Below are 24,186 nucleotides of genomic sequence, written 5' to 3'. Positions count from 1 at the left end.
CAAAGAGACGGAGCCCAGTGCCAGGTACTTGAAATCACCACTTTCACTTGAAAGGTGAATATGAGAGTGACACCCAAAACATGTGCAGTCCCAAGCAGGACCTTCAGGAATGTAAATACTAGCGGTTTGCTGTCAGCGCTGAGACTTCTAGCCTCAATGTTCCTTCTTTTGCTTAGTATTGCAGGAGGAAGAAAGTTGGGATTTCCACCTGTCTTCATTCCGTGGCTCTTCATCCCTGCGAGGGAAACCCTCCTGCTGGCTGGAAGGGGTGGAAGGTGAGATCCATGAACTGAGGAGGAGGTACAAGATTCAGTGGGGTTTTTTTCCCCTAAGCACCCCGTGTCCTCTGGAGTCTTACGTTCCCTCGAAGCACCTCTCCCGGCTGTGAAGCTGTGAAGGTTGCTCGCAGGCAGGGCACAGCTCCCTGGGGCAGTGGCTGCCGGGCGGGTGTTCCCCGTCCTGGGAGCCCTGAGTGCCGCCCTGCCGCACCCCGCTCACTCACGGGGCTCGCTCCGTGCCCTCCACCGGCCCCGCAGCCGGTGGGGGGGCTCCGAGCGGCTCCGGTGGGGGGGGGGAGGGACGGGAGGCACCTCCCTGCCCCGGGGCGGGGCCGCCGCGCTCAAAGCCGGGGCGGGCGGCGCGGGGTCTGCTCGGCGCGGGCGCCGGCGGCAGCAGCACCAGCACCATGGAGAGCGGCGCGGCGGGGCGCCTCGACGCCGCCGCCTTCCTCGGAGCCTGGCGGCGCTTGGACGCCGACGGCAAGTGGGGCCGGCGGGGACGGGAACGGGGGGCCCACGCCGGGGTGGCTGCGTGCGGGTGCTGGGGTGGGACACGTGAACCCCGTCCCCCTCTTCCTCCTCCTCCTCATGCCCAGTATCAGGGCTGAAAATCTCCCTTCCCACCCCGACGTTTTTGGCTGTTCATCACCTCCCTGTTTCTTTAGCGGTTCCCTCGTGTGCACCCAGCTTGTGATTTTTATCTTTCCCCGAAAGGTTTCCTTTAAGGAAACTCCTCGGGAAGCTTGGCAACACTGTGCCCAATGCCCAGTAGATGGGAACTGATCAAATGGAGCAGGACCCCCCCCACGAGCAGCAGGAGGCTGGCCTTTCTGCAGGCAGCCCACAACACCATCCCAGACCTGAGGCAGTGCCACCTGACCGTTGATATGTTTGACTTTTGTTTAGACAATGGTTACATAGAAGGGAAGGAGCTTGACAACTTTTTCCATCATCTCCTGGAGAAAGTGGGACCAGAAGTAAGTACTGTGCGGTGGTAACTGTGCATCAAGTCCAAGCAAAAAGGTCATTAAACTGAGGGATGATTCAGACTTCTTGTTCCCTGGTTGCTGGCTTCCACAGCAGCCCCCAAGGTAAAGAGCTTTTCTCCTGGCAACAAGGTGTGACCATGAGTGCAATCACCTGAGAAGCTGATCAGTTGTTCTCAGTCCAAAGGCTGCTGTCAGGGTAAGCCTGCCGTCAGCACCAGCTGAAGGGGATGGTTGGAAGGATGGAGAGAAAGTAATTTATTGCACTTGATTAGAAACGAGTGGAAAAGCAGTGGCACACGGTCCGGCGGGGCAATGGGAGGACAACGGTGGTGATTTACTCAAGCAGGTGCTGGTTAGATTTGTTAATGTGATATGTTTCTTTACAAGGTCAATCTGTCATTTAATTGTAAACGGTACTTAGGAAGAAGATGTGCATTTGTAATGCTGCACATGGCTAGAAGCCAAACAGGAGTAAATTCTGCTGCTTGTAATGTCAAGACCTGGCTCTCAAGTGTTTCTGGGTTTCTCCCCTGGTTTCCTTTCCTTTCTTCCCTTCCCTCACTCTTACAATCACTGTTCCATCAGAAGCTACACAAGAATTTACAGGAGCTGGTTTTCCCAGCTCTAGGTCATACGTTGCCTTTGACTGTCGCCGTTGGTGAAGGAGAAATCCTGGCACTCAGGCCAGCTTTTCATAAGTATGTAAAGAATATATTCTGTTAGCAGGCTTAATATTCTCGCTACACAGTGTGTGCCGAACTAGGAAGTGAATCAGAACAAATAAGGAATAAGAAGCTTCCAAATGGAAGGGGATGTTGTGCTGAAAAACAGAGCTGAAACCATTCCTTTAAGCAAAAAGTAATTAACGAGAAGGGAAAAGGTAGCTGATAAAAGGCATAAATTCATGAGTATCAAGTGTAAAATCAGAATTATACTTACAAGCCAATTAGGATTCTTGGATCTTCGGGGCTATAATAAAAAGATAGCAGCCGTGAATAGTTTTTCAAGCATGTTTTTGTTTAATTTGCAAGTAAATTTGGATCGAAATACCGTCAGTTTCTGTAGAAATGTTTTTCTAGAGAATGGAAGATTAGATGAACCGATAGGCACGTGAAAAGACTTTAAAGCAAATCAGAAGAGATTCACCGATAAGCGATAAGAATCAGTAAGGACACAGAAAAACTGTTTTGAAGAGAAATTGAAAAGCAGAAAAACCGATTTGAAGAGAAATTGAAAAGCTCATGATGGTTTACCCAGGAACAAAAGATGAAATTGGGAGCTGCCACTCCTGGGGTATTGAAACACTAACATGAGGCATGTGTAAATGATCCCAGTGACAGCAAATGTGAGATGTTGAAGGAGAGGCTTAAAATGAGGCCACAGAGCTCAACACTGTAGCGGGTCACTGAAGAAATGACCTCTGAGTGGGGCTCTCCAGTGTTAGCTAAAGTGAAGTTTAACCAGGGATCTCGCACTGCAGGCAGGTTCGCAATGATGAGAGGTCAAGAGGAAACTTCCTGCCCTACTCTTAGCCCATCACTGCTCTTGCACATCCCTCACGTGAGCTTTCGGAGACAGCGTCACACCAGATGGGTTGCAAACCCAGTGTGCCACAGCAGTTTTTGTGGTCTTGCTGGTATCAACATGAACTCTATCATATTCAGCACAAAGTAAGGGTGTGTTAGCGATGAACTGTTCTGCTTCAAGAAATCAGGAACAGTTTCATTGACTGCCAAAAGTCACTGCTCCGCTGACTCCAGCTTAAACCAGCACCCTCATGTTGCTTGCATCTCCTTTGCTTCCACTGCCTAGGTTTTGCCATTAAAAGAAAAATCTTAACACAAGTTGACTGAAGAAAGAACCATCTCCCTCTCTCCCTGTTAAAGAGAATGAACAGGCTAATTCTGAACAACAGTGCCCACTAACTGCCAGGGTGCTCAAACATACTCACAGGTAGTTTTGGTTTTCTCCCTTGGTTTTCTTGCCTGCTTTTGGCAGCATCTCCACTCAAGATAAGATGAGGTGTTGCTTTCTTCTCTATTGCCAGCAGCCTGGTGTTGGATCTCATGGTTATTTAGGGACAAAATGGTCAGCAGCAGGCAGAACAGTCTGCCTTGGTGGCAGAAAACCCAAGGGGATCTTTGTCCCAGGAAGCTGAAGCCAGCCCTCTGCCCCGCTCCCCTAGATGTGCAAGTCGCCTGTAGTGCTGCAGGAAACAAAGGTCTCTGCTACCTTTGTACAATGTCCTCTCGCAGCATTGAGCCATTTTTGCCTTTTTCACATGATTTATGTTGTATGGGCTTGTGGTTATAGTGGGAGGGGTAAAGGATTCCCTTTGCACTGGTATTCACCATCCTACAGAAAGGAAACGTCCTTGATGCAAGCAGTGAGGTGGCTCTGAGTGTCTCAGTGCTCCTTTTCACTTTTACCTCTCCCTTTGGCTCTTAATATCTCTGTTTCCTTGCACAGTAAAAGGAGGAGACAGTAACACACTGGCATAACTTCCAGATGTGTCACAGGGATTAATTAGTGACCGTGCCTGAAGTGCCATGCAAGTGACAAATAATGTTATCAGCACTTAAAGTTGTCTCACTTGAATTGAATAGCGAATGGCTTCATAATTATATTTTTTCAGCCTGCACTCTCTAAGCCGGTATTTTTCTTAATGACCACTGTAGTCCTTCAGCTCTGTTTTTCTTCCCTGCAGCATCCCCAGCTGACGCTAAATGCCAGGGGGATGGGAGCAGCTGGGAAAACAATGCAAAAGGGAGCCTGTTGGGAAGCTGAGCGGTACAGCTCTTCCTGACGGCTCCCAGCAAGGAAGAAAGCTTGAAATATCATGCAGCAAGGGAGGCTAACACATCATCTTTTGTTGAACCATCAAGATTTTCGGTGGGGGGGGGAAGGGAAACTTTTCAACAAAGGCAGGCCTACATTAAACTGACCCAAACCCCAGATGCTGCTTCCTGCTTCTCCTCCTCTAGCACTTGGAAAATGCCCTTCACAACACGCTTTAACTTCTGGTCAGCCCTGAAATGGTCAGGCAGTTGGACTAGATAATCACTGCAGGGCTCTGTCAAACGAAATAGTCTGTTCAGTTCCATGCTGTTCTGGTTTGTTCCTAAGAAAATGCCTTTGATTTCCAGGTGTGTGTTATGTATCCTTAAGACTTCAGTGTTTTATGACGCTGAAGTTTATATAAATCCTCCATTAGCTGGAGGGGCTTCTGCAGTTTGATTTGTCCGGGGGATATGAGGCAGAACAGAGGATGATGCAGCCACACACTAGCAGAGCTTTTTGAACTGCTGGCGTTACCCATCTGCTGTTGTTATTGCTCCTATGACTTCTCTCTAAGCATTTGAGCCTGCAGCTTCCAGCTGCTGCTTCATGGCTGCTGTGAGCTGCCTGTGCTCTTGTCTGCTCACTCATAAAACTCCTCATTGCACATTTTGGCTACCATGCATTTCTAGAAGTTTTTCTACTAAGGAGGTGATTGAGTGAAAAGAGAGTTTCTTTCACCACTGAAGGAGTAATTTTGTTGGAACAGAAACCACAGCCCCTGCCTTTCTCTCTTATGTTGCTGCACATCTTTCTTTCTGTATAGAGATCATTTAGGATCTTCCTTGCTTGCTCTTTGCTATAGTTTCAATGCAGTTTTATGTATATTCTCATAATGATTAGACAAGAAGCGCTTTATAGATGAATGGCTACAAATTTGGGGTTTGGGTTACTGAAAGTCTCCATAAAACCAGTGATGCAGATACAGAGGGCATATTGCCATTATGTTCTCTAGGCTTTCATGGGCAGGCATTTCACTTTGCTTCAATTATACTACAATTGGACAGAAGAGTCTCAGACAAAAGTTGGTTGCCCTCACCGAACTGTAAGTGTGTAAGAGACCACGTGTAAATATTTTTGATGTGTAAATTTGATCGGGCAAGACAGGTATTAGCCTTGTTCCAATCCCCCTGACCGAACCATGTAGATAGTTAGGACTGGAAGAAACAGTCATAAAGGATTTGTCTTTGCTTTTTACTTCCAAAGAAGATAAGCAGCCTCCAGTTGCTCTTGTACTTCATCCTTGCCTTGCACAGTGTGCTGTCTGTCTAATTTATGTGTTTAACTTAGTATGATCAGGAATGCAGCAGCTAATCATTCAAAGTTCAATGGCCAAAATATCAGCCAGCCTCAAAGCCATCCAAAGCAGACTTCCCCTGTATATTATGAATTCAAGGGACCCAGGATGATAGACCAGGTCTCTGGTGACCATAAGATTAACAGCAACGAGACTTCTAACAGGAAGCATTCATCTTTCATCGTTCTCCAGACTAATTCAGAAATCTAAACCCTGAATCGATCCTGGTTATTTAGACATTAGGAAGAAGTTCTTTACTGTATGGTTGGGGAGGCACTGGCACAGGGTGCTCAGGGAAGCTGCGGCTGCACCATCCCTGGCAGTGCTCAAGGCCAGGTTGGACGGGGCTTTGAGCAACCTGATCCAGTGGAAGACGTCCCTGGCCATGTAACTAGATGATCCTTAAGGTCCCTCCCAACCTAAACCATTCTTTGATTCTGGCACAGTAATTATTTCTTTAGGTGTGGCATTTGACAACATTGATTAGCCTTACCATAGCCTTATGATTCCTGTTCCTGCACATTAAGGTAGGGTGCTGCAAGCGCCTGCAAGTATCTCTAAATGCAAACTCAACATGCCCATGGGAAAAGACAGACATGATACGCTTTGAGTGCCCAAAGGCATGTCAAAAAACTTCCAGCCTAGCGGAAAAGACAGAACAAAGAACCTGTCCAAAGCCTAACCACAAAACCGTGCTGGCACAGAGAAGACTGTAATAGCCTTTGTTGTACGGTGGTGTCTTCCATGTGAAAAAATATTTCCCCCATATGTGCTGATGAGAGCAAAAAACGCAACGTGGGATGACAGGATGAGCACTCGTCTATTGTAGCATGCAGGATTACAGTAAATCCTAACCAAAATACAGGCCCAAATTCTCAAGAGATAGCACTGCAGTTAAGTAAGCAAGACTGGCCCAAATGAGGCATCTCGGGAGCTGCATGGTGAAATCCCACACTAATACAGGCAATCCAATGTATAACTGCATGGATGAAGTGAAGTCATTCATGTGATTCATTTCTTTTAAGCTACAGGCTTTAAAGAAGAAATCTTTGGCCAAAAAAAAGTGGTTCTTCTAACGTCAAAGTGTACATTAATGATGTCTCATCTGGTGTTTTCTGGCATCTTTCTGTACTGTGTGGCTTTTGGCATGGTAATAGTTGTTGAGTTTGTTTTCCAACTAGGTTTCTTGGCAGATGTAATTTGTTTTCATAGATCTTGTAGGAACTTGATATCGCTGGGACTCTTTGCTCTTCTATCAAATTTGGCTGAAACATTAGGAGAAACATGTACTGAAGCCAGCATTTTCAGATAAAGAAATGGCTATAATAGTCACGTACGTGTAGTTTCTTCTTGCCTTTTATACCCTTATCAATATAGTTGCTTGCTTCCAAAAATCATGTCAAGAAGGAAAAAAAATCAATTTATGGCAAACCTGTCCTCATCAGCAGGAATTAAATGAGACGTTTGAAAGCAGAACGTGTTTGGTTTCTAGGCTTTCCTGATCTTTGCAATCTGTAGTTGAATGGTGAGTTAATACTTACAGAGAAGGAAGGAAAAACAAACTTCCCGTGGATGCCAGTGGCCACAGCACTCAGCGCAGCACCTGTGTGACCATGTAAATACCATTATGTCCCTGTGTTCGCCTGCCTCGAGGTCTCTCCTTCTTGCTCTCTTCATCCTGATCTTTCTCCCTTTATCGCAGGACTTGCCCTGATCCGGGAGGCAAGGAAATACTTGTAGATGCCCAAAGGCAGAGAATAAAAATTCAGGCCTCTTGACCAGTAAGCTGACAAGCTACTACCTTGGCCTTCCTGCGGCAACCTCAGCCCAAGGTGGCCAAGGCAGCGAGGGCACCCCTGTATCCCCCAGTGGAAGTGGCATGGCTTACTTGATTCATTTATTTACCCATTTATCCTCTAGGATTGGGATTTTTGGTAAACATAGAGGTCATCTTTGAAACGTAGTGGTCATAAACCAAAGTGTATCATTCTCAGTGTAAAACTTCATACTCTACAAATATTTTTGCCTTGAGCAAGGATCTTAGGAAAGCCAGTTTCTGCAATATCTTTTATCCATTGAGAGTATAGGGTGAGTTTTAGTAGATCCATTACCACTTGTGTTTTATAAGTTTTTGTATTTATGGACAGAGACAGATTGTCCAACTGGAAAAATCCACTGTAGTGTAACCCCTTGGACTAAAAGCTGCTGGAGCTATGTAAATATGGTCAGTATTTCCAGTATTTAATTGATGTAATCGATCGTTTAAATCAGTTAAAAATAAATAATAAGGAGGCAGTCCTATTTTTGTGTAGATAACGATGTTCCTGCCACAGAATGCTCAATGAGGTGGTGGTTAACAGCTGACACGAAGCTGAGCAATAAGCTTTCTTAACAGGTGACTAGTCTGAACTCCACAGCACACTTTTCAAATACCAACTGTGATTATGGTTTCAGAAAGAACGTATCCTACCGGGCATGGAGGAGGATAATTTCAGAGTACTTTGCAAGCCTATTGAAGTCGGCAGCTGATAGGCTTGCCTAACTCCTGGGAGCTATCTCAAAGCATCGAGGTGCCATCAGAAGGCAATTTAAATAACCTGATGGCCAGTTATAACGCTAAGGGGAAAGAAAACTGTATGTGAATGTTCAGTGGTGTGCTGTGTCCACGGTGGCTCCCAGCCATATGGCCTGCAGGGCTTGCTGAGCACCAGCATGGGGATAGAGTATCCTGCTGCTGTGCCCTGGGACCTGCTCATGACCAATGGCAGGCTTCAGGAAGGGGATTGCCATCTCGGGCACATCCCTTTGGGATCACTGCTGGGTATTTCATCCCCTAACTAGGAGCTGCCAGCCCTTAGCATTGTACCCCAAGGATGTGCTCCAGGAGCTGCACGCCACCTGCCCTACAAAGACCAATGTAGGTACCTCTGTCCTGCTATTCCCACTCCCAGATACCCAAACTTTCCATCATCTGACATATCCTAGTCCTGTGGTACTGTAGATAGTGGAGAGATTGAAGAGCTTCACTTGTTCTAAGAACTCCCTCTGGTTGATAAATCAAAGCCAATTAACTCATTCTCCCCCTATTTCAGTGTATGATCCTCTGCACTGACAGTAAAGGTTTTCTACAAACCTATAATGACTTTGTGCAAATAAGTGCTAATGCGCTCCGAGTCTGCTCTAAAATGAGGTGAAGGCAAATTAAATTATATCATAGATGATCACTCATGCTATCTGCCTACTCATCTACTTATAGCTATCTTTTTTTTTCTGTTATTACTAGCAGCAAATTGCAGCTTTTGGGAAATACCATGGGGAAAGGTAGTGACAAAGTGGGTGCAAATGTGCACCTCAGCTTAAATGAACCTAAGCCTAAAATATCTCATTTTCTTTTTGCTTACCCCATCTGTGACATCCTAGTGTACCCCTACTGTCCCAGAGAGGGCCACATCACATAAGACTGGGAGAGGAGCCAGGACCTGCTCAATGCAGATGGGGAGGGTAATGCTGGACTTCATTAACTGCTTGGACAAGATTGAGTAGGCGAGCTTCCCAGCCCAGCCACAAAGCTTGTCTGACCAGAAACCTTTCCCCAGGGTAGGGAAACTGTGCTTTGTGTAGCCTAGTCAGGACGGATACTCTAATGGTTACTGCTAAGAGAAAGAAATCATGCCTGATAAACTGAAGCACTGTATTTCACCTGTCACAGTGATGACTGGCAAAACGTACAGCCTGACAAGTCCTGAAAACTCCTCACTGTGTATAAACAGATTATGGGGTTGATGCAAAGGGAATGTGAATTGCTTGAAATTTCATGCTATTAACCCAGAAACACTGACAGGGTTTCATGCAAGGTCTTGAGCCAGTTGACAGGCAATAATAAGCCCCACAGACACCTTTCAGGGCTGACGATCTAATGAACTCAGGGATGTAGCTCAAGGATAAGGACAACTTCCTGAAAAGCATGAGTTGAAAATGAGTTGCATGGAAAGTGCTGTAACACGCACTCAAGCAAAACCAAACCCCAGTGGTACAGTGGGAACAGTTGGATAAGGAATCAGGTGTCACTGGAATATTCTGGGGTCTCCAAACACTGGTCTTCCAACTGAAAGCTTAGTTGCTACAGAGATACGCATAAGACTTGTTTCCAAAAGTTCGTCTGTGGCGGTGTGTTTGTGGGCTTTTAGAAGGGTGTAAGGATGCAGTGATCCTGATGGTTACCAGTGAGGGGAAATTTCCCCCAAGACACTTTTCTATTGCCCTCAGCAATTTTCATGTGCGTATTGTTTCCCCGTGGCAGAATACCATCACAGAAGAAGAAGTTCAAAGGATGAAGGAGCAATTTATGTCTGCCTATGATGTCACCGCAGATGGACGTTTGCAAATCCAAGAGGTATCTCTCCTCAGCCCCAGCCCAGGACAGTTAGGACAGAAAGGGCCTGTTGGGATAGGACATGGAGCAGTCATTTTAAGTTAAAGGAGAGTAGATTCAGACTAGATGAAAGGAAGAAATTTTTTACGAGGGAGGTGGTGAAACACTGGAGCAGGTTGCCTGGGGAGGTGGTGGATGCATTCAAGGTCTGGTTGTATGGGGCTTCAAGCAGCTTGATCTAGTTGAAGAGGTCCCTGCCCATTGCAGGGGGATTGGAATATATGAACTTTAAAGGTCCCTTCCAACCCATACCATTCTATGAATCTATGAAATGGGCCTATAATAGATATGGAAGATAGAGGCTGGGTGGGGAGAACGTGGGTTGTGGAGTACTACAGTAGCCAGATCTCTTGGTGTGGGGTTTTGTTTCCAAGGCAACGATGTGCCCAGTATATATTTCTCATACTGGGTCAGCAGCAACCCAAGATTTTCTCTTTACTGTCACGATTTGGGTTTGTTTTAGGGGAGGTTATATGTTTTGTTGTTGGCTACATTTTGGTTTTGTTTTGGTTTTTTTTCCCCCCAAGCTTGCAAAGATAATCCTGCCGGATGATGAGAACTTTTTGCTGCTTTTCCGACGGGAAACTCCCTTGGACAACAGTGTGGAATTCATGCGGGTCTGTATCTCCACATTGCCTCTTCCCCTTGCAACACCAGCAGCTTCTTCAGTGTGTATGCTGCCAGCCTCTGTAGTACATAACATCGGAAACACATGGGTATTGTGGAAGCAAAATGTGCTCTGACCTCTTCGTGTAGAGAAGGTTGTAAATTATTTATACCAACAAAACAGAGATGTGGTAGCTCGAAGCAGACAGAGGGCACCCATAGAGTTCATTAAACTTTGCAAACCGTCTCAGCCGCCTGTAAGTAATGCTGCCAGAGACAAATCTTTATGGTGGTGCAAACCCAGCGGTGAATTCAGCCCTGTTGGGAGCTACAGCCGAAGCTGCCTCTCCTGCAGCACAGCATAGACCAAGAGGGCAGACCAGGCATGTCTTAAGTGCCATTTTATCCTGAAGCATTAGCCTGGTAGGGTGTAGAGTGGAAATGTCCGTAACATGGATCAACTGAGGAGCAAAATCCCGTCAGTTTTCCTTAGCCTTGCCCAATGTCTCTGCCCTTAAGTATCCCAGCACCAACTTTTTTTCCAAGACTACTTGCAGTTACTTTCATTTCACATCAAAACGGGGGCTTCCACAGATCATTGGCCAGTTCTGTATTTCCTTGACTTTTACTCAGAGCAATAAAAGAAGCTGCATGCACAAATTAGGTAAGAAATGCAGAGCAGTTTCTTAGTCTTTTCTTCCTTTTATAGGCAGTGTGTCTGTATTAAGTATGTGATAGCAGCATGTCACATGTACAGCATCCAAGTGAGAATAAAAGCTATTGTGTGAAAAGTTTATTTTATGTCATCTACAATTAATTAAGTATTGGATAATGCACAGCTTGCTCATTAGGGAAGCCCTGATCTGAATCTTTCTGTCTATCCATCTATCACCCAAGCAGATGATTATAACTACAATATTTACGTGGTCATATCAATCTATCCCCATTCAGATCTGGCGCAGTTACGATGCTGACAGCAGTGGATTTATCTCAGCTGGTGAGCTCAAAGTAAGTTATTCTAATAAGTCTCTTTGGGCTTGATCTGCAGCTCACTGATGTCAGTGGGAGCCTTTTCACTGGCTTTGCCAATTTGCTGCCTTTTTGTGTGGTTGACAAATGGCTTTTCGAGGTTGTCCATGGCGAGTTTAAGGACTGGGGACCCTCCAGCCTTCTAGTGTGGCTGCAGGGACCCTGCTGTGACAGAGTGTGCTCTGCTGATTCCCTTGCTGTACTGCTTTCTCCTTGCCTCATCGCATGAGCCCATCTGTCTTGCAGACCCCCAAGCACAAGTTTCACTTTGTGTGAAACTGAATACACCAGAACTAGTCAGGAATGTGAAATAGATCCATGCAACTCTGCTGAATTTGGATTTAATTCCTTACTGTTTTTTCTTGCATTTACTCCAAATTTACTCTTTCCTTCCTACAGGATTTCCTGCGAGATCTCTTTTTGCAGCATGACAAGGTGGTAACTGAAGTGAAGCTGGAAGAATATACTGATACCATGGTAAGAGAAGATGGTGTTAATATTGCTTAGATTATAGTACTGCCTAAAAATCTCCTTCAGGGTCAATAGGGGTCAACAGTAGGGCTGTAAGTGCACTCTTAAAAGGTGTGTCTTCTCCAAGAGATCTCTCTGGGAACTTTGCACATGCTGCTGCTGTTTCTTTGCAATGCACCAGCCTTCAGCTGTGAAGAGCATTTCAAGTATTTTTGCTGTGAGCTGAACTGTTTTCTATGAGAAAACAGCTTGACTTTATGCTAAAGCAAACTGGGCTCTATGCCCCTTCAAAAAAGAGGTGAGGTGCATCCTTCTTCATGGTGTGTTCAGCTTCAGCCAGATGTGCAGCTCCTTCCCTTCCTCCCTTCCTCCTAGGAAATCATTTTGCTCCCAAGACACGCAGGTATCTGTCTCTTCTGCTCTGTGAAGCCCAGCAAGCCTTGCTGGCTCCCTGCTGCTTCCCTAAAAGGGGACGTTGAAAGCTTCAACTCTTCCCCTGCCTTATCACAATATAGCTTTTATACTGCAATCAGCAACATAATATTTGGTGTAAGTTTAGCATCAGTCACCTGGATTTCAGAGCAACTTATCACATCTAACCATCTAAAAACAAGAAAAGGAAAGGAAAGCAAAAAGCTCATTTCTTATGTCACTCGCAAGGGTATCATTTGAGTTCCACTAGCAGACATCTACCATTGCAATTTTCTAAATGAGTTTCAGATGGGTCTGTCATGATTCCTGGCACAAAATCTGTGCTTGTGCCTGAAAACCAGCTTGGTATGCAAGCAAAAGAGGAGCCGCCAGCATATTTTGCGATGCTGAGTTATGAGTGCACGATGCATCTGAGCCTGAAGTGTGACCCTTTAGAGCAAAGGGTCCATAACATTATTGAAGATTGTGGATTTTTTTTCGTATTTATAGTATAATGAAGGGAGAGGAATGCAAGCTGCAGAAATTCCTTCCCAACTGGCAGGGCTTGGAAACAATAGATGCCAGAAGCTACAGCTAGAGCAAAAACCTTTCTGGTACTGTTCACAGGTAGCAAATAGCTTTTGTGCTGCTCCATTCAGGTTTCCATCCCCAGTGGCTTATTTGTGATCAGCTGCTGAGGAATAGGCAATCTGCAGCCTGTAGGCATTGGGAGGTTCATTTCCTCCAACTCCTTTCCCTTTTCCATAATTTCCCAAGAAAGATTTGCCATTTCTGCTGCCTCAATGCAGCTAGATGTCAGTGCAGCCCAGGGCTGATGGCCAGGAGGCCTGCGTTCTGCTCACATGGGTTTTTATACATTGGCTTTGTATCTGTGGATAGGCAGTTTGGTCCCTGTGTTACAGGATAAGTTTTGATCTGGGAAAAGGGATAAGTTTTGATCTGTGTGTTTGGGGAAATCTGTGATCCAAAATGCAAATCTGGCTCATGAGGACAAAACTTTGCAAAGCTTCAATGCCAAAAGAATCAGGGAAGTTAATTGTTACCAGAAAATGGCAGTATGGCAGATGATTTTTTTCCCCTTGTAATTCCTTGCTATAAACTGAAGATAAGGATATTTACCAACACACCTGATCCCAAGAGCTAAGGCAGGGTATGACATTACAGCACGCACAATCTTACCCTATGATATCCTGTAGTAAAAGAGAGGGTATGAATTCCATCACGGCAAAGTATCGCTATGGACACTATCTGCATAGTAGCAGACAGATACACTGCACAAAGTGATTGAATGGGAACTTACCTTATGTAGGAAGGCAAAATTACAACGAAGGAAGGAAAGATTCAGTCTTACGTTTGCAGTGCTGGATTAAAAAGGCAGAAGTGACTCAAGGAGCCAAGAGCAAAGGTATGATGTCAAGGCCCAGGGCAATGAAAGCTCTTTGCTTTCTCTCTCTGCTTTCCATGTGGAGCTGGGAGCTGCCAAAGTGCAGAACCGTGATGGAACTCTGCCACCATCAGTACTGTCTGGGAAAAGGGGGACAGTGGCCCTTACATTTCGCTCTTGAGGCTTTCACAGGCTTCCTGATGCATCTTTAACCAGCTGCACCAATTAATTTACTGCAGAATGGAAATATTTCTCTCCCCTATTACTTTGCTCTCACCCTTTTATCTGTTTAGAGCAAAACGTCTTTGGGATAAGCACCTGTTTGTGCTGTACACAGCTACAGGATCTCTCAGGGTGGCCTATCTGTCCAACCCAGGGCTTTCAAGTGCCACTGTAATAACATTACTTGAAATAAGCTGTGCCCCAAGGAGCTGTAAGCCCATCTGTCTCCACAGAAATTTATAGCTCTCTGCCCTCTTTTCTGTACATTCACAGCAAGCTGCACACATCCTAAGAAGCTACTGACACACTGAGTGGACCGTACAGCCTTCTGGAGACAGGGATAAAGGGGAAAAGACAGAAACTGTGATTTTAAAGAAGCTCACCCAGGCATGAAGGGAAAAAAAGATAAAGAAAGAAAAAAGGCAGTTTGTGATTCTGTGTGATTTGCCGCTTTAGCTTGTGAGAGGTGTGAGCAGATATCATATCAATCAGGCTATGCTAAATACTTGTCACTTATGTTTCTATGAATGACCTTAAACCATATTAAAAAAAAAAAGTTGGGAAGTGGGAGAAAGTATTTCTTTTGGAAGAGATTTCTTGTCTCCAGAAAGAAATATCACTTTGTCAGGTTGCTTCAAAACCATTTTTTAAGATGCTATTCTGTTTCCTTGTGACCTTGAAATCCTATCTTCAGAGAGCACTGATAGAGATCAGGGATTTGATGAACAAGTAATGAACCCCTGGAAAGAAAACAGGTAGTGAATGCATTGGCATTACACAAGCCCCAGGAGTCTGCTAAATCAAATCTTAAAGAGCACTAAAGCCACTGGGGAAAGCCACAAAAGAAAAACATTTTAATTCTCAGGACTCTCCATGGGGGAGTTAAAGTAGCAACCCTATGCTGAGGAAGCCCCTTTGCAGGCATAGTTCTGGATAGCTGTCGTACCTGCATATATGCATGTTTGTATTAATAGTCATTACGTGTGCACTGATGTTTATTTATCGGCACCCGCTTGCATGAGAAGATACACAGCCATGTGTAGCTCTGAATCCTTGAAAACAGTAGGTTTGTTGCCTTCCCATGGGCACAAACCAATAGCTGTCAGCGTGGAGCAGGTACTTGGAGGCTGAAGCAAAGCCTTCTATTGTTCTGAGACTCTGCAGGCCATGAGCAGACACCTCGGGGGTCCTGTTCCGGGAGACAGGAGGAGCATAGCTGAGAATGGAGGGGTTTAAGAGCATGGTGAGAGTATTCTGCCTTTCTGAAATAGCAAGCTGGAGAAATGAATATTTACCCCCTTATTGCTTCATGATGAGAAGGAGGCTGTGGAGGATAGCAGCAGTACTACCAGCCTTTCCCAGCCCCTTCCCACCTCCCTTCAGCCCCCAAAATCAAAGTATGATTAGGCTTCTGGGTCCTGGTGAAGTTTCAGCCCATGAATACCCAGCTCACACATGCATTTGACAAGATTTTGTTATGAGTGACAGTTTCCATGCCTGTGCGTGCATACAGCTGTGTACTTCTGTATTGTAAATGTACCAGATATTGTAAAGGCTGGAATATGAACAAGATTTAAGGCATAATTTCTGGTGATTTAAGACACAATTTCTGATGAAATGAAATATTCATACTTTTTCCTCTCTAAGAACAAAATTCTCCCTCAGCTTTTGCATCTTGGCATATGTTACTACCTTTTTCATAGGAACACTGATAGTCCGTAGCTTCGCAGATAGCAGCATGCTACTTCTAGTTAGTAATCCTAGTGTCTACAAGCCACACGAAGGGCAAGCTCATTACTGAGGCAAACTTCAGCAAATTAAGTTATATATACTGCTGAAGCAGTCGCACATGCAACACTGACATTCACTTTTTGCATTGCCTTATGTTGATAATGTCAGACTGAGCATGAAAAGTCCTTTAGTTTGAGCATTTTTATATTTGAGGAAAACGTAAAGGATAAACCCTCCCAAGCCAGCATACCATCTTTGCTCATCACAAGATAAATTCTAGAGAGGCAATAAAGTAAGTGCAGTGATAATAACTCAACAAGCAAGGGTCATGAACTGCAGCATTTGAGAGCTTGCAGAAGGAGATGGCAGAGGAAGAAATATGAGCCCCAGAGAAGGCAATATAGAAATCCTCTGAGCTGCAATGACGCCAGGGTTTTGCTGTGCTCATCTGCAAAGTTTCTCCTGGGGACTGAGCTATGTACCCCAAGCATGCCAGCCTGCAGCTGACAAGCTGGGGGCTTCTCATCTTCTCAGTGCAGAGGGGAACAGGATGGTTTCTTCCTGAAGCTGGTCTGTGCCCATGAGTATGCGTGGTGAGTTATCTTTACTGTGCATTGCAGGGATTTCTGGTGCTTTTGTGGCTGCTGTCTGCCCCCTCTGTGAGGACAATGATAGAGGCTCAGTGTGGTCATTTCTTTAGCTGTGAAAGCCTGTCTGTCTGTGCTCAGTGCCAATGCCAGTGTATTTATGTAGAAAACAAGTCACAGCACAGAAATCACAGGTCATTTAGCCCCTTAACGCCTTATGGGCCAAGCCAGCTTATCTGTGTTAACGGAGTCTCTTACGACCACCAAAGTAATGGTGCAATAATGGAAAGGCAAATATTTATTGTACTGACAAAAGCCTAAAAAGAGTTTATTATGCTTATTAACACACTGAGCCAACCTCCCAAAGCTCTAGAAATATAGTAGGAGTGGAGTATAGCCTAGAAGACTGGTTGCCCGGAGGAGAAGGCTTTGTACATACCTTCTCCTGGCAATGGTTCATGCTGGCCTCCCTCCCAGGTGGCTCCGTAAGGATGCTGTGACCTCCAAAAGACTGTATCTGCAGTGCTGCACTGCACTGCACTGCAACCATCACATCTCCTAACCCCAGCCACCACTATAGGAACCACCCCATTTCCAAAGAGCTTCCTCCTGGCTCTGGGTGGGTGTGATTCCTCTTGTTGCTTTGCTGTGCGGGATAAAGAGAGGACCCACACAGCTGGTGAACACAATGGAGGGAAATCTGCCTCCCTTTTCCCTTCTAGACTTAATCACGATGGTGCTGTCACCTCTAGTTTTGCACCACCCTTGCTGTGGCATAAGCCAGGGGAAGCAGAAAATCCCATTTAAGCTTAAACTTCATTTCTGAAGATCAAAACCGACAGAACTCAGGAGCCTGCAGGCTTTTGAAAGCCTCAGCAGATAACGCCTTGGTCTTTTAGGAACCAAAACACTCTCAGAAATCCTGCACTAAATGACTTCTCTAGATTACACAGGCAATCTGGTCAGGAAGCGCACCAAGCTTTTTGATCTGAGCGTAACAGGGCCCTCCTGTTGCTCTGCAAAAGCCTTTGTTTCCCCCTCCCCTTCCTTCCCTAAGGAAAGAAGACACAGGCAGTCCTATGCTTCGAATGCATTCCTGTCTTTATGCACCCTCAACAACTTTGGAACTCACTGGCCAGTTTTAGTTACAGCTCTCGGGTATAGTTGCCCTCAGTGTATGTATTTGTGAGAATAGGAGGTCAGGCAAGAGCCAGTTCTTTCTGTGTTTCACCTGGGGGCTAAAACACTTCATTGCGCTCAGACAACCAGAACCAGAGAAGGTTTAAAAGCAGGCTTTAGTGAGTCCACTGAGCACAGAACAATTTATTTTGGTTGTTTACTTCTTTCCTTATCTCTGTCATGGAAACTATTTCACATTTATAATCTTATATTGCTCTTCAAAGCACACGTGTCTGTCGTGTTGTGGTGTTTCAGTGGCCTTCGTGATAACACTGGACTGGGAAAGCAGAGATATTTCCTTTGCTGTATTCAAAACCAATGTCAGTTTCGATTTTGCACTTAAAAACACAAGATGTAACAACTCTTGCAAACCCAGCTCTTAGGCTCTGTCTGCCTCTGAATGCATGGGCAATGCATATTCAAGCAAATAGAGCTAAGACTTCTCTGGTGCACTGCTATTAAAATGTCAGTGAATTAATTCGTGCAAACGCTTTAAAACATGGAGCAGCTTGACAGTAAAATAAATGCATCATTTTATAAAGCATACTACTAGATGCAACAAAGCTTTTACTGAAATGGCATGCTATTTAAACGTGCCAGACCTTATCCTTAACCACATTGAGATGTTTCATATCAGCCTGGCAGCATAAATACACCTTTCAGGAGTGTAAACAGAAAATCCACCCAGTTTAATGTATCAAGATGTTGTGTAAAGGTAAAAAGCGTAAACTATAAACAGCCTCATAATGATTTCAAATATCTTCTTCTCCTATGGTGTATGGGAGTTCATGACATTGGGTAGGTCCTCTCTGTTGTTCTTTGTGTAGTACGTACACAATTGGCAGACGCAAACACATGCTTGAAAATTGGAAGTTTAATTAATAAACTTCCCAAGATTTCCCAATAAATTTTCCAAGGCTTTTCCCAAGTAACGCAGCCCAAGATTGCCATGCAGTGTGTATGCATGAGCTCCAGTTTTCCAGATAATAGGATTAGATCTATCTTATTAGCTATGGTACCTGAACTAATTCAGTAAACACTAGTCCATCTACCCTACATGTTTTCCATCTTTCATGTGGAAGTCATGGGACAAGAATTAGCTTGGCTTACCTCTTCCAGACAGACATTTATCTCTGTTGACTGGTATGGACAATCAAAATATGGCATATGTCTGAAAAAGTTATTCAGGATACCTGTTGCAGAAAAAAGACCAAACAATTTGAAATCACAAAGATTCTGTCTTGGTATCGCAGCAGCAGAGCTGAGTGAAGGAGGTCGGAGAGGGGAGCTGGTTAGCTGTAAAGAGACATGGTCAGCCACTATGTTGATGTTAATGTTAAGGTCAAAGATAGGGTGCAAATGAAATAAATTTTATTTGTTTCTTGGGGATGTTACTTTTCATTAAGTTTCCAATAAGGAAACTATTGTCTCTGCAGCTGAGTGTGCTTTAATGGGGTCTGTGCCACTGCTGGAATATTGTGGAGGGTTCAGAAATGGATGGATTTGAAAACCACCAGCTCAGAAAATTGTGCCACCCTTGCACTTGGTGCTAGCAGGGGGACATCCTGCCCGAGGCCTGGGCAAGCACCCCAGGCAAGCAGAGAGAGGGCACAGGACAGAGTAAAATATGCACTGACTGCTTTTTGTATGTGTGCTCTCCTCATGGCCTCCCTATTTCATCTCTGTTTTCTTGATTTTTAGATGAAAATCTTTGACAAAAACAAAGATGGACGACTGGATCTGAATGACCTGGCAAGGTGTGCTTGAGTAATATTGATGGGGTTTTCAGCTCTCAGTGGCAGATCCAGGCAAGGTGGCGATCTCCCTCTGGGCACATGCTTTAGAGCCCTACCTCCTTTCAAATTAAATCAGGGACTCTGATGCAGGTATCACAGGTCTCTAACATATGGTCCCCATTGCAGTAGTCTGAGAATCCAGGGTCTGTGACAGTGAGCAGCCCCAGGACCTGTTTGTGCATTATCGACTTGCTCTGACACGATCTGTGCTACCTCTCCAATGCTCCTCAGGAGGTGACAAAGCAGCCAGTGGCACTGCTTCTCCAAAAAAGGATGGCAATCCCTTCAGCAGGGTCATAGATGTGTGTATTTCACATCATTGTGCACAGCAGAGATTGCAAAGGACTTTTGTTTCTTGTTTGAGGAATAAAAGTGCCACCACAAAGCATTTTGCCAATGGCAGTAAGAAAGGATTTGGAAAGACAAGGTGAAGACACTTGTGAATGAGGCTGGGGACTCAGTCATGGACCACAGTCTCTTTTCTATCCTTAGAGGGTTTTTTTGTGTGATTTTCACTGCATGCAGATAGAGAGTATGCTTCTGTCTGTAAATTTATGTGCAGTGACCGCACGAAACTTCAAACATGCAAGTACAGTCTTAGAACACCAGGTTGGCGGATGAGAGGAGAGAGGTACTGGTTTGCCACTGTTTCTTTCTGCTTGGGATCACGATGCATGCCAGCACAAATAACTGCAGTGCATATAGCCGTTGCCTTTGGCCACTGAATACATTAAGAGAAAGAAGCAGAATGGAGAATATCTAAAGGGGGTTGCTGTTGCATTTTCCTCTTCATTGCAGTTCCCTGCTGGTGCCTTACCCCAACCCAGCTGAGGCTCCCCTCTGGTCTGAGCACATTTCTCACACCCCAGCCCCAACCCTCCTGTGTGCAGGCACGGCTCAGCATGCCCGGTGTCATAGGCTCTAAAAACCTCAGGGTTAGCAGAGCAGCCAGAGAGAAGTGGTTTTATCAGTGCTCTGAGGGTCTTTGGGAGGGGAAAGGAGAGGAATTTGGCCAGCCTCAGTGCACAGGCCAGTAGTACTTTGTCTTTTACAACCACCAATTCTTCCTCCGAAAGAGAGTGATAAATTACTCTTTCCTTTAATGCAACACAGCAGTCCAGTTACAAGGAATGATTGTCTGGCAGCTTTTGCTTCCAAAGCTGTCAACCTCCATTGTGCAGGACCACCAGAAGTGCTCTGGGAGAAGCAATGGTGCTCAGAAACTCATTTGTAGTGAGACAAAGGGCACCCACCATTCCCCATCAGGCAGGGAGGGGGGCATGTGTTCCCATAACAGCCCTCTGTAAATAACCCTACAGGCAATTTTCTTTTTTAAAAGCCCATAATCTAACCCCCCTTTGCTTTATGACCCAGAAGTTTGTGTGCAGATGATAAAGTGGAAAGATCATAATTTAAATCTGTCCATTCAGGATTCTGGCTCTCCAGGAAAATTTCCTTCTGCAATTTAAAATGGATGTAAGTAGTGCTACTTGTTGATCCATCAATCCCATTTCTCTCAGCTGAGATAACCTGGGCCCAGACTTGATTCTTTTTTAAATGTATTTTTCATTTGCTTGTCCCCTTCTCATGCAGGCTTGCAGCACAGAAGAGAGGAGGAGAGACTTTGAGAAGATCTTTGCACACTATGACGTTGTGAGTCCCAGAGGCAATTCCATTGCAGTCTTTAAATCACACAGATTTAGCATGCTCAGACTTACTCCTCCTGCTGGGTGCTGTGGGGATCACTCAGGAGTTGCAGTTGCGCCTGAGTCCATGGGCCACAGGGGTTCAGCGCTGGATGTATGGTGGGGACAGAGGGAAGAGATGCTACCATACCTGGTGGCAAAGGACCCATTCTGACTTTCTCCATCGCCACGGCCAGTGCTGCTGCATTAGCAGTATTTCACTACAGAAGACTCAAGAGACGTAGAGGAGGTGATGGCTTTAGCACTTGCAGTCTCTGGCAGTTTGGGACCTGCATCATCACCACCTTGAAATTAAAACCCCTTCCACTATTGACCCATGGGTTATTTAGGGAGTCTGGCCCAGGACAGACATAACCACCAAACTGCTGTCAGAAATCGGTAATTCAGTGCCACTCTGACAGTTACGCAGCTCTCTCAGTGTGGTGAACAGCAAGCCACAAAAAATGGTGGGAGGTGTTGCTCCCGTTTGAGGGGAGAAGATGGTTTGGGAAAAAGGAAAGAATATCGGATATTAGGAGAAAATTTTTGTTGTGAGGGTGCTGAGGCCCTGGCACAGGTTGCCCAGAGAAGCTGTGGCTGCCCCATCCCTGGCAGTGCTCAAGGCCAGGCTGGACAGGGAACTGGGCAACCTGGTCTAGTAGAAGGTGTCCCTGCCTGTGGAACTGGATGATCTTTAAGGTGCCTTCCAACACAAACCTTTCTACGATTCCGTGATCTTTATGCTATAAGTTTCAGGGACCATGTGAACCTACTGACCAGTAAACATTGTAGGTTTGGACTCACTGGAACGTTTTGAGTTTATTTCATCTTTCAGAGTAAAACAGGAGCACTAGAAGGCCCAGAAGTGGATGGGTTTGTCAAAGACATGATGGAACTGGTCCAGGTAACTTCATGGCTCTTTCTATTTGTTAATATCCTATGTTTCTGAGAGGAGAGTGCTTGTTTGGGAGAAGTTATGTAAATAGAGGGGCTACTAAGACCATAGAGTCAAATTTTACTTTAATCATCAGCAGAAATGGATGTCACTCGCAGCATATGCACTGCAGAGCATTTAATTATATCACAGAAATTCTGCCTGACATTAATACAACTTCACTCTGCAACTCTATTAAAGGAAGATCCTTTCTAGCTCGTACTCTGAACTAGGCAGATGGTATGTGTTAGCATCACAAATTGTGTTGACATGGATCAGTCATCAGAAGTTCTTTCTTTCTTCACTGTGGATGTTGCCTTCACCAGAAAGACCTCATGGCTCACTAGCTCATCACAGGACTACACCTGAAAATTACTTGAGGTCTATCTCTAATCAAGAATACCGTATCCAGTGTGTAGAAGCAGAGGAAGCAGTACAGCATGAGGAACATACAGAGACAGTGTAGCCTGTAATATGTGTCTTTAGCATTCATATGATCCACTAAAGGTATTTTTAAGTTGCTGACTAGCCTGTAGGATAGTAGCCTGCTGACAGAAATGCCACATCACTCCTCATGTCACAGGTTTGAGAGAGGAAACCAGATGAAAGCACAGGTAGAGAAGTGCAGTGATTTGTATTGCACACCTTTCTGCGGACTTTTGTTTGATACGAATCAGATACTAATGGCCTTGACTAATGGACACAAAAATTGTGTTGCACCCCCATACAGTTACTCACAGTCCCATACCCCTTCTGTTTTTGCAGGGTGCCCTTTCCTCATTCTCTGCTTGCTTCCCCACTGTGTATGAGCTGATGTGGGGTCAGGCCATTTGGTCACCCTTCCTCAGGTGGATTTTCCGGCTGCTGCAGTTTGCTGCTTTGCAGGGCTGAGGGAATCCAGAGCCGTTTTCTCGCTCAGCACTGTCTTTATGTTTTGCCTGCAGCCCAGCATTAGCGGGGTGGACCTGGACAAGTTCCGCCAGATCCTGTTCAACCACTGCGACGTGAACAAGGATGGCAAAATTCAGAAATCCGAACTGGCTTTGTGTCTTGGGCTGAAAATGAACCCGTAGCCAGGGTTGTGCTTGTGGTTGTGTTTCTCCTGTGAGATTTGCCTGCTGCTCCTCGTAGAAGTGTGTCTGTGCTGCTGTGTGAGGAGGGGAGCTGGAGAGTGGGATCTGCACGGAGGACCTCCATGCTCCACCAGTCCCTTTGTGGTGTTCACTCGATGCCGCTTCTTGTGGGTCCTGTTAGCAGTGTCTGTGCCCACAAGCACAGCAGCTGCTCAGAAAAGTGAGTGCTATGCTTCTCCTGTCCCTATGAAACACTGCCCTACCATTCCCTGGACTAGGGACAAGCATCTCCTTGATAACATACCGTCAGTGCTCGCAGAGTGCAGGTACTAGGTGTTTCCGATGGTTGCCTTACATGTGTGAAGTCATTACTTTGGTGAGTACTGTGCTTTGTTCATTTAAAATATTGTGTGGATGACAATGCATTTGTGCAGAAATAAAAAACGGCAATTGTAGAAATTCTGTGAGATTGGAGTTCATGTGTCTCGTACAGAAAGCCATCTGCCACAGGCTGCCAGACCATATGCAGTAGCCACTTTATGTAAAATACATCATATGGCCACATATAGGTTTTGTGATGCCTATCGGGTGTGGGGTTTTAATCTGTCAGGCAATGAAACATGGTAGATCCTTCCCACGGGGAAACCACACACCCTGGTAAATAACGTCACCTCCAGGATGAAGCCACAGAGTAGCATCACTTCTGGAGGAAACCTTTCTTCTGACTCGAAATAATATACAAGGTTTCCATAAACTGGAAAACCGGAAGGACAGAAGCCTGATGACAGCAGAGCTTCTATACATGCTTAGCTTTTAGGTATGTAAGAGTTAGTAAATACTTGTAACCTTTAATGAACCTAAAGCTTCCCATCACTTCCAGGCCATGAGTGCAATCCTGGAGCCTAGCAGCATCAGCATCATTAATGCTGCGTTTTGCCATATTCCAAAGGCTTTGACTGAATATTCAGAAAGTGCCACACCTACATTATTGTGCCCAAATACTCCTTTCTTCATTTCCAAAGAGAAAAACGTGGAGGAAGGGTTGTTGTCAAAAAGCCTGCACATTTCAGCATTTCTGTCCCCTACTGATGACAGACCCCAATTTGACACTACAAGCATCTTTCTGGTGATGTTCTGTACACAAGGCAGTACAATGAAACACTCCCTTTATATTTGGCTTTATGAAAATTAATCAGAAATTATCTTCAGTCAACACAATAGAG

The 24,186-nt window shown here is 45.2% G+C and overlaps 1 protein-coding gene across 1 annotated transcript; it reads left to right on the top strand.

Annotated features, from left to right (window-relative positions):
- The first annotated feature begins 670 nt into the window (after positions 1 to 670).
- SCGN (secretagogin, EF-hand calcium binding protein) lies at positions 671 to 23,345 on the top strand. The gene is made up of 11 exons (XM_065669331.1): positions 671 to 758; positions 1,185 to 1,255; positions 9,703 to 9,795; positions 10,362 to 10,451; positions 11,392 to 11,448; positions 11,869 to 11,946; positions 19,177 to 19,232; positions 20,702 to 20,747; positions 20,865 to 20,924; positions 21,792 to 21,860; positions 22,835 to 23,345. The coding sequence occupies exons 1-11, from the start codon at positions 686 to 688 to the stop codon at positions 22,961 to 22,963; spliced, it is 822 nt and encodes a 273-aa protein (XP_065525403.1). The 5' UTR covers positions 671 to 685; the 3' UTR covers positions 22,964 to 23,345.
- Positions 23,346 to 24,186: the final 841 nt, after the last annotated feature.

This window comes from Lathamus discolor, chromosome 2 (genome assembly GCF_037157495.1).
Source record: "Lathamus discolor isolate bLatDis1 chromosome 2, bLatDis1.hap1, whole genome shotgun sequence".
Taxonomy (NCBI): domain Eukaryota; kingdom Metazoa; phylum Chordata; class Aves; order Psittaciformes; family Psittacidae; genus Lathamus; species Lathamus discolor.
The sequence above is the reverse complement of the archived record's forward strand: the minus strand, read 5'-3'. Positions and strand labels throughout refer to the sequence as shown.